Source organism: Aulonocara stuartgranti (genome assembly GCF_965226115.1).
Source record: "Aulonocara stuartgranti genome assembly, chromosome: 8".
In the NCBI taxonomy this organism is placed as follows: domain Eukaryota; kingdom Metazoa; phylum Chordata; class Actinopteri; order Cichliformes; family Cichlidae; genus Aulonocara; species Aulonocara stuartgranti.
Genome location: NC_138959.1, coordinates 20,684,102 through 20,695,287, shown reverse-complemented (window position 1 = coordinate 20,695,287; position 11,186 = coordinate 20,684,102). Strand labels below are relative to the sequence as shown.

General features: G+C 43.2%; 1 protein-coding gene across 1 annotated transcript in view; it reads right to left on the bottom strand.

The window, feature by feature from the left end:
* Window positions 1–3,537: 3,537 nt before the first annotated feature.
* Window positions 3,538–11,186, bottom strand: part of trrap (transformation/transcription domain-associated protein) — a 90,641-nt gene continuing 82,992 nt past the window's right edge. The window contains exons 69-72 of the mRNA XM_082543626.1: window positions 10,953–11,137; window positions 9,255–9,458; window positions 6,962–7,156; window positions 3,538–4,800 (exon numbers count right to left, since the gene is read on the bottom strand). Coding sequence (XP_082399752.1) covers window positions 4,516–4,800; window positions 6,962–7,156; window positions 9,255–9,458; window positions 10,953–11,137 — 869 coding nt within the window. The 3' untranslated portion in view covers window positions 3,538–4,515. The remainder of the gene's footprint in view (window positions 4,801–6,961; window positions 7,157–9,254; window positions 9,459–10,952; window positions 11,138–11,186) is intronic.

Here is an 11,186-nt window from a genome sequence, read left to right as displayed (position 1 = left end):
CTGAGCTGCTTCCCTGGCTGGAGATCAGCACACAATCGTTTTTTGATTAATACTGTTTGTTTACATGAAGACACAAAGAATCGTCTCCCCCCACTGCGCTGCAAAGCCTGTGATATATAATTGAATGCTGGCTGCGAATCCTGTTCTTGAACGATAAATTGTGCAGCAAGGCAAGGAGTGGATTAGGCTGTTTGGTGAAGTACTTTTTCACCTCTGTCTTTTTTTCCTTTTCTTTTTACGCTCAGTACAGCTTCTCCCCAGACTCAACATCTACTGTACGTTTTCATTACGCCGTATCCAAATGTGTCTCTTGTGAAATATTATAGCAGCTTAGTTGCGACTTTGCTGAAAAATTTCCCTTCTTCCACTTCTCCGTTAAGCTCTTTCCCCTTCCCCTACCCTCCCTTCAGCCATCCTCCACGGGGCTGAGGATCATTGGAGAGGGGAAGATTTCATCATCTGGTCCTGCCAGGATCTATTCCTGCTTTGGCATGTCCTTTGAGAGATCTGTTCTGTGCCAGCACTGATGATGATCCAGGCTCTACACCTCCACTCCCAACGGAGCACATCAATCACCTCCACTCCTCACAGTTCTGGGGAAGGGAGGGAGGCGAGGGAGATTTTGTGTGGTGGCGGTGGTGAAGCCTTTGACTCCACTTCACTCATATGATGCGCAGGAAAAAGGGGAATAAAGGTGGAGACGGAGGTGTGGGTGCCGCAGCCGTCACCTCTGCTCCTGTGATGTCTGCCTGCACTCGCAGGATGCCGGGAAAAGAGCCCCAGGAGGCATTTTATGACACATCGCAGGGGAGGTGGTGGGGACGGAGGGTTGTGGGTTTTTGTATGTCTGTTGTGGATTTCATATGTCACGTAATCTCTTTAAAATCAGAACAGACACCTGAGGCGTGAAATAGATGCCTGTCCCTACAGAGGACACCCACAACTGCACACACACATAATTGTTCAAAGAGATTGGACCCCCCCCCCCCCCCCCCAAAAAAAACGACTGAATGTGAGCCTGTCTCCACCTAAGTTAATCCTTTCATCATGTTTAGCATCTGAGACTTGACATAAATATCATTTTGTTTTTTGGAGAGTGTGATTAGTTTCAGGTCACTGAGTCCTGCCTGGATTCTGCCCAAACTGACGTGAGTCTGCTGGGAAGTGACGCAGCAGCTAGTGAGATGATGCAGCTGATGTTATGAGCTCTTATATCTAGAGATATATAGCTTATATTCTTATATAAAATCTTATATCTAGATATAAAACATATCTAGTTGTATATTAAATACAACTGTAATGAATATATATGCTGTTGTAAAGATAGCTGTGGTTTGTAGATGCACAAAAGCAAACAGTCATTATTAGAGCTGCTCAGCTTCTTTTTAATGCAAATATCTGATCAGTCAATCACATGGCTGGAGGTCAAGTATGCACTTGTGCATGTAGACATGGTCAAGATGCCCTGACAGAGTTTAAATTAAGCATCAGAATGGGAGTAAAAATGGTGATTTATTAGTATTTGAGTGTGCCGTGGTTGTTTGTGCCAAACAAACTGGTGTGAGGATTTTCCCACACAGCCATTTCTAGGGTTTCCAGAGTCAGGAAAAATATCCAGTAATCGCCAGTTTTCTGAGTGAAAAGGTCAGAGCATGACCAGATAGAAAGGCAAACAGAAACTAAAATAACCACTTGTTACAGTCAAGGTATGAAGAAGAACATCTCTGAATGCACAACACTGACAGCAGAAGAAGACCACACCGGGTGCCCCTCCTGTCAGCTAACAACAGGAAAGTTAGGCTACATTTTTTATAGGCCAACCAAAATGGGACAATACAAGATTTGAAAATGTTGCCCGTTCTGATTGTTTTGATTTTGATTGAAAGTATGGATCCATCCTGCTTGGGGGATCTTTTTGGCAGAGGGAGCAATTTGGGCTCCACAATACCAACTGAGCCACGACCTACATACAGTATTGTTGCTGACCATGTCCATCCTTTTATAATCAGAGTGTAGCCATCTTCTGATGGCTGTATATAGCAAGATAATGCACGATGTCACACAGCTCAGATCAGCTTACAGTTTTTTTTGTTTACTCTGCTGTGCAAATAGCCTTTGTAGTCACCAGATCTCAATAGAGCACCTTTGGGATGTGGTTAAATGAAGATTAACAACATTAACAACAACTATTTGGGCCTGACTAAGATGTCCTATGGAATTACCTAAAATATTTCAGATTCATGATACCCAAAGGACAAATCCTGTGTACTTAGATGATTGTGACATACCAGCTCAGTTAGACATTCACGGTTCCATGTGATCTATACTGATACTGGCTCAGCAACTATTGAATAAAATGCTTATAAAACTTGGTACATATATCCATACTTACCAGATGATACGCCCCCCTTCATCTTATCCAAAGGAATTACTCCAGTTTGCATTTTTCCCCTGCAAAACTAATTATGCAAGGATGCTAATTACAGCATGGCAAAGCCGGGTTTTGTAATGTCTGGAAATTCAGGAGCATCAAACATGTTACAGTTATTGTTTGAAAAGGAGAAATGAATTCTTCTTTAAACACGTCCTCTATCATGTTGTTAGCTTAACAAAAACTTAGTCACATTTGAGGGTTTGGGGGTTTAAGCATGGTTAGGGTTGGGTAGTTGCAGAGCTACATGACTTCAAACATCTGACTCACAATGCGAGGAAACAAGACAAGCTTCATTTCAGCTCGTCTTGAAAACATTTCCAAGAATGTGCTAAAGCCAAGAGAAATCCAACAGGGGGAGGGGAAAAAAAATCCAACATTTGTATAAACGATCACAGATGCTTTCTGTGTGTACAAAAGCAAGCACCTACCAAAACACTGCAGCCTCTTATCCAAGACGCTTACTGAAATGACAGCTACAAAGAAGGATGTTCACGGTGAATGTTGGAAACTAGCAGCTGCTGCGACTCGCAGACCAAACGCTCTTTTCTTTTTCTTGTGTGGATCAGAAACCTTTGGAGGGAGTGTGTAAACACGTTGAGAGGCAGAGACTGTTTCTATAGAGGCAAACAGAGATATAACCTTTGTTTATGAGTGCAGGCGGGCCGGCTGACAGTGTGTATAAGTCAAGCGAGGCCAGCCCACTCGGAGATCTGCTGGCACGCATTAATCAAGCACCGGCGGTGGGATGCCTCGCCACACCTCTGCAGGACTTTCTAACCAAAGCAAAGGGGAATGACCACAAGGTTACTGTACCTCCACGAGACAGAAGGCACGCTCTGATTCAACACTGCTGGGAAGAAATGCCTCCCCATAAAAGTCTGCTAACTGTGAACGGCGAGGATGACGGCAATAGACTTTAAACATCAGAGAACGGTTCGTCTGGAGTCATTTCACAGCAAGAGTTATTACAGCAATAATATCCAAGAGTGCGTCCTTCAGGGTGATTATGGCTGTGACAGTGATGCAATAGATGTGAGGCACAGAGGCACATTACTGGCTCTTATTGCTGTTTTACAACTCGTTTAAAAAAATGGGGAGAAGACTAATTGTTAGTTCTGCTTTATGGTAATTGTGAACACAGTTAAAACTCATTTTTGAGATTCATTGGTTTCTTTACAGTGTAAAGAAAACTGCAGGAGATTACAAGCAAAAGGAGCCAACACAGCTTCTCTATTAAAAAAATGAGCATTTTATTACAATAAAATGCTTATTTACAAGGCAAGAGAGAATTCTTCTGTTGGAAACGGTACAGTACCTCTAAAAAAATAAAAACAAAAATAAAGGGGTGGGGTCGGGGGTGCGAATAGCATTCACAGGCAGCTTGGGAATTACATATTTGCATTACAGTGGTCATATAGCTTACTACAACGCCAGCTGAATCCCAAAAAAAAAAAAAAAAGTGGAGAACAGAAGCTTTTTACACAGGAATCCTCTGACATCTTAATACAGTTCAAGCAGTGGATGAAATAAAAGTCAAAGAGCAACATCTGTTATTCACAGGGCAACAATACTCCTCATTTAGAAGGTATAGCAAAGAAGCTACAGGTTTGGGAGGACACATGACCATCTGAGAAGAAAACAAATCAAAGTGGAAACGTTCCAAGATCTTGATGCGTGTAAAACACATCGCAAACAACAAACAAAGTGTTTTAATTAGAAACTTCCACAAGAGTAAAAGAGTGGGTACCTAAACAAATCCTTGTAATACCACTTTGTCACAGTAAAGAGAAGGGCCGCTGACATTACGCAGGATCCCTGTCATTCTGATACAAAAATAAATATACAATGAAGGAGGCTTGTGTGTTTTTTCTTCTTTTAAAATAAAAATAAAATAGTAACTGTTGAGAACACAGGCAAGCTCTGACAACCAGGGCTTTTGTCTCAATGTGAATTCACTTTCCAAAGAGCAACATAGATGTAACGACCCTTGTCTGTTTTAATCAAACTAAAAAAAAAAAAAGTGTTTCCCCTTCATCCCGTGAACTCCGCTGTGCCTTTTCTCCTCTCTCGCCTCCGATTTCTCAGAGCCAGGGGTGCCAGGCTGGATCCATGCGACACAGATTGTCGAGGCTGTTTGCTGCAGCCACCAGAGTGTTGACCTTACTCTCGCCTCCCTCGAACTGAGCCAGGTTATGGAGGCGAGTCATGATTGCCGTGACGGCCTTCTGGACCAGCGAGACCAACTGCTGGGAGTCCATGTTCTCTGGCTGCCCGGCTGGGGACAGGGGAATGGACGTGTCCTCCTGGGTCTTTTTGTGCCACGCGATGATCTCATCACGAAGGACGGCCTTCAAGATTCCATCCACCTATGAGAGAAAGGAAATCAGGAGGTCACTTTCAGGAAACAGATTCATTTTTTAAGAAATATACGAGGTCTAGAATTTAAAACATCAACATCCTGATGATAAAACATTTGATTACTAAGGATTGACCACATCAGGATGCAAACAGACTTTCCCTTTTTATACTGCAATGCAACAAATGATGTAAAAACTGAAGTTTTTATACTGCAAACTACAGTCATAGAGTTTATATGAAGCTCTCAAATATATGATTATATGCCAGTCTCCTGGGCAGTGTGTTCAAACAGTCTGCCGTGGAAATGAGAGCAGTGAAACGTGACAAAAACCTCAGTTTATTTAAAGTCCCTGCTAATTTCAAACATACATATAAAACAAAGCTGTTAACTCCAATTTAGGGCATGGCAGTCATCTGCAGGGAAGTCTCTGAGATGTTAACAGCTCATTACGGTGACACAGATCTGAAACGCATAACCATCAAAACCAAGACCTGGCAATCATCGCCTGACTACGTACGCGCCGTTCCCTGCCCTCACCTAAAGTGTTTATTCGGTTTCAGACGGCACTAGACTGTTTAAATAGTTTAAGGCTTCACTATATCTGAGTGGATGATTGTTAAGTGTTTGTGTTTTCCTGTGCTCTGTGGTAATACCTCTCTGCTCTGGCCACAAGCAGCACTGGTCTCTGGCATTCAGTCCCAACTAGTTCACATGGTCAAGTGTTCTGTTTATTTGCATCTTAAGTGCTTCTGTGTCTGGAACATCAGTCAGACTTTAAGTATGAGCTTGACCCATACACAGGCCTGTCATTACTGCCCTGCTTTACATATATTACACAACCCAACGGCTGCTACTGTTTTTCACTGCTTTGTTTTTAGTTAAGCCTCAGACCTAAACCCAGAGGAAGTTCACCAAGTTTAAGTGCCAGGCAATATCTGGAGAGCGCCGCAGGAGCTTAAATTTGACAACAAACCGCAACGCTCGAGTCACCGCGAGCAACAGCAATGGCAGCCGACTGACCCCACTTCTTCTAAAAGCTTCCAAGACTCATGTGAATAAGTTATATAAATTAAACAAATGTAATTCTTCAAATATATCTGAGATTTAAACGTAAACTCAACATTTTTGACAAGCTCGTGTTACTGAATGTTTTAACAGTGATGTGCTCCTTAATTTTCACGAGCCTAAAACTAACACAGTGAGAGAGGTTTACAGTTAAGCTGTGATCTTTTGTGCGATGGTCAGTAGAAGCCAATCCTCTGTGCCATCTTCTGTGTTGTCTTATTAACAAACTAAGGCCAACATTGAAGCGACAAAAAGTGCAGTTCCTCAAATGACCACTTGAGGTTTGCTGCAGAAGTGAGTAAATCTCCTCAGGCTTGCATTTTAAAACAAACACCTTCAGGGATGAAGTTAACATGTTAGCCTCTGGAGATCATTTTTCACCCTCATAAGAACTGTTTAAGGCATAAAATTAGGGGCATAGCGGCACTAATAAACAGGCCGAGGTTGTAGCCAGAAGCAATGTGATAGACCTCACCTGTGCTGAATCACTGAACTGGATCTCACAAATATTATTCCAAGCTCTGAGGTACAGACCATCCAAAAAGCAACTGTACTGAACCGTTTTCAGCTCATAATTTAGCATTTTATTTGTTTGTCCAAGTAGGGTCACTTCCAGCTCCATGGAAAAAAAACAACCTGGTTTGGATATGCATCATGAAAAGTGAAAGAGATTCAAAAGTGTCCCTCCCACTCGTCCACTAAAGTTAAACCTCCAATCAGAGGCTGTAATCAATCCATGTATTACTTGTTAAAGTACAGGATTTCAAAGTGCTGTGATTTTATGGCTGTTCACCTGTAACAATCAAAACACAGACTGTTAGAAAGAGCGGATTCATGAGCTTCATGTCGTTGGCAGGCAGTGTAACAGCAGCAGCGGCTGCAGTGACTCCAGACATGCTTGCAAAAGTATGATTATCGTATGGATGCATGCCGTGCGCCTGGAGGGGGAAACAATGAGCACTAGAGTTTTGTAAACTTCATATTCAGCCATTTAATTTCAAGTTCACTGCAAGCTTCTATGTCTATTACCCATTACTTTAAAAAGCCGTTCTGATACACTATGTAATGTATTTAAAAAGAAAAAAAGGAAGCAGACGTGGCACCTTAAAGTTTGGCTGTGCAAAGCACCGAGCCACAGCGATCATCGAGGCGGTGAGTGGGCCAGAGACGCCGATGGTGGTCAGGAACTCAGAGATGTTTGGCGTCAAGCGGAATGGAACGGGGCGATTAGCATCCAGGTCACCTGTGGCGTCATTGATGTCGAAGCGGAAGTAAGAAACGTTGAGCTTTCCTGTGTCCTGAAATCAGAGGAGGAAATAAACATAACTTTTATACAATGGCAAAAAACAGAAAATAATCAGGAAATATAATTTTCTGCAGTGTAGTCCACATTCCTTTAACCACATTAGCACCAAGAAAAAACTCCTCGTCTTCAGTAAAGCTGGGAGAGCTACAAAACAAGCTCATGCCAACAAAATGGCTGCAATTATTGATCTTCATGTCCCAGAAACAGTAACATGTCAAACTATCCGCAGCACAGCATCTATAATCCTTAACTCACCTCCACTGCCCCCTGTTCCCCTCCCCCTTTGCTCTCTGCTGACTTAAATATATACGGCTGAGTTTCATCTTTTAAGCCTGCATTTATGTGCGAGAAGGCCGCTACACAAGCGACCATTCCAGGAAAGATAAGCTCCCTTATATGAAAAAGTGAGTAGCTCTGACAGCTTTATAGCAGAGCATTTCATTCCAGCTCGTGCTTGCTCTCCTCCTCCTCTGTCTGGCCTCTTCCCTCCCTCCCTCTTTCTCCTTAACACCCCCCCTCACCTACATTTCATTTGCTCCTCCAAGCCCCAGCAGAGGGCCTAGAGGCAGTGGGCTGAGACACCAGCAACTCCCAGAAGGCACAGATAAGCCTGCAGACTGTTGGCTGTGAAGGCAGCGCTCAGAATGCTAAAGCACCAGACTAGTGGTCAGCGATGGCTTCATTTAGAGGCCGGTGTGAAAGAAATGATGCAACATTACTGTGCAACGTGAAGTGACTCGGGGCTGCGGGCTTGACGGTGAGAAACCTCAGTGGACAAATTCCACAACAAATGCCAAAGAGTGAAGACACTTAACACTATAAGGAAATTCAACTAATTCTCAAGGCATGATGGGATGCTTTTACTGACCCTTTTTTCCCACAATGGTGTAAAGTATCATATTGGATGATTTGTGATATTCTGGTGCAAAATGAAGATGCATGTTAAGAAAAGGAGGAGGGTTATTGTTGATATCTGGATACAACCTTTGCCTGCAAACTATAATGATGAAATAATGGCTCAAATGTCATTAAGACTGGCTCATTTTTACGTTGTTCTGTCGTAAAAATGCTGCCATTGACGTCCATTTCTATCGTCACTGTATGAGCTCAATAATGGCACACGCCCACTGTGCTGCTCTGCACCATCCAGAAAATAATATAATTTCCTTGAGAAGCCCCTGTTCGTTTATTGAGCTGTTGATGTCATGTGTCATTGTGACTGGTGGAGCTGTTCCAGGGTGATGATACAAGTGATCTGACTGACAAATAGCGAATTTATTAAGCACCACGCCCTCCAATTTATATTCAGTGTCAGTGAAGATGCCACACTGCCTGTGGTGTTTGTACTTGTTGTTGATGTGTAGTTAAATTTGGGCTTATAACTGAATTAAGGACCTATAAACATTGTTTAGCAGTATGCTTGGTGCTGATTCCTAATTGAGCTCTATATGAGTCAACCTTAAGTAAAATACGGTCTTTATTTAGTCAAGATGAGGCACTGCCGCGGGTTGTGATGTCCCGTCCTTGCACATACACTCTCAGTTTGTGTGTGTGTTTATATGTGCATACACTCTTCGCACTAAAATCCGCCTGTGTCTAATGGGATCTGTGGAGTGGAACAGGCAGAAAGGGGGCTTAATACTAGTGCTTAGCTGCCCGGAGGAACGCCTGTCAGCAAAGGCCGATTAGGATCAGAGGGGAGGGGTGGCCGACTGACACAATCATCTTTAATAATGACTTTGAGAAAGCCGCCTGCAGACCCTGAGCAGCAGACAGATGTGTGGAAGCGCACACAAACATGGCCTCTTCAAATTGAAACGTCTTTGATAGCTGAGCAGTGGGACTGAATATAACGCTCTGTCAAAACATCCTTTGCATTGACAGCGGCTGGCTGACTGATAGGCCTAGCGTGAATGTCATGGGGGAGAATGGTAATTCATACAGTCTGATATGGAGAGGGTAATGGAGATCTATTAATGCATCTAAGAGTGTGTATATCTATTGAATTTGCCCTTGTCAAACTGATTTCACTTTCTCCTTCATAGGAAGTCCAACACATTGCTGTTTGTGTGTTTGCGTGCATTTCCCACCTGTGCTATCTGCAGCATCTCAGGGTTGAGTCTGTTGAGGTGGAGCATGAACTCTGCCAGACCAATGAGGGCCAGCTGGATGGTGAACATCTTTCGGAACGTCCAGTAATCAGTGGCGTTGGGGAATGTGTGGAGAGCCCACTCCTTCAGCATGCTGCGGGGAACCATGTTGCCCTGCACCTCTTTGAGAATGTCCCTCAGGACCTGGAAGTATACCATGAACAAGGATTGGAGGTTAGTTGGGCAGGGTCTTCTTTATTTGATACATCAATTGTCTTTTGCCATCATTATGAATTGCACCAGAGGTTTTAGTGGGTTCTCTTTAATAGCGTTATCTGACTATGGGAACGTCTCCTATGTGACCCCATCAGCAAGCTCAGCGATGGCCATGTTAGGAGAGGCTGCCCATGTTAGGAACCCCCTCCCTCATTTAACAGAGTGACATAGTGTGGGATGTCATTCGAAAACCACTTCTCAAATCTCAAGAACTCTGTTGGCAATTGGGCACTAAACTCAACTTTCAAAGGTTTTGAGCGCACCACTGGGACACTAGCACTTTGTTTCCAACATTTCAGTTCTACACGAGCTCACAGTACTAATACTGTTAGTGCTAGTGTTAAGTGGCAATGCTTGCATCCTGAAGAGCAAAAGATTTCCCAAAGTGAAGAAGCAACACTTCACTAATCATGGCTGCAGCTAACAACCCAAACGGAGGCTAGCTTGCTCGGCTAACCTGTCATCATTTTTCCTCCCTTAGCTGAGAGGGGATGGCCAGTGAGTGGCTCAACTTGTGCACAGCTCAATCAGGATCACAAACCATACTGTTGCAGTCGGTCTGTGGTGATTACTTTATCATTGCTTCAGGTCTTGGCTTAAAACTGTAAAGCCTTCTCAATGTGTATTTGGCAGCTATTTCATAAAGTCACAGTGGTTTTGAGGGAAGACCATAGGCTAGCATTTTGTGATACGGCATTTCATGAATGCTGCATGCCTTAAATTACTCACAGAAACAACCGGCTCCATTGTGAGACCTTCACGTAATATTAGCTGCCCTCTTCAGTTCCCCATTTGAACCCCTATAATAGGTTGATTAAAATTGCTTTCCTTGAAGACAGCTCTATTGATTACTTTAGCCTCAGCTAAGCGTGTAGGGGGGATCCATGCTCTCTCAGTGCATCAGACATGAATTCAGTTCTCTCTAGATAACACAAGGGTCAGCATGCAGCCTAACCCCACCTTTATCTTCAACGTTATAGGCATGCTCCCCTATAGATCTGCCTGCGTTTTAAGTGTGCATTAAGCTCAGCAGGTGTAGGAGAGAGTCAGGCTGAACCCAAGAGCTAACAATCTAATATGCAATTAGATGACATAACAGCTTGCAAAATCAATTTGTTCTTTTCACTTTATTTCATCACTTTTTAGAGAAAATCCTCCCCATCCAGGGAAAACTGAAATCTCAACAATTGCAGATTTTCAAATTAACTTGGGGTTTGAGGGTTTCTTTTCAGGCTGAGAAATTAGTGCATTTCTTATGCTACATTAATCATTTAATATCAATTATTTAAAAATACCCACAGAGCTGAAAACAATTTTCCCCTTAGATGATTAAAAGTTAAGTTTAGCTCAAGTGTGATGTGAAATTTCAAATCAGACACTCTGGATGCATGTTAATGCAGAACAGTACCACAACACAGTTACCTGGTGGCTAGCTTGTGTGCCTCTAGCCTGCACAGTGGCCAGGCGATCGTAGTACCGGGAGATAGGGTTGTCATGTTCGATGCCCTTCTTGGCACAGCGCTGCTTGTAGATTTCTACCAGTGACAGAGATGAAGGATTGTCCTCAACTAGCCGCATCTGAGGCGACACTGCCACCACTCGGGGCACTGAAGAGATGGAAGAAGGAAAAAAAGGTGGAAAACAGGCAAAGGAGAG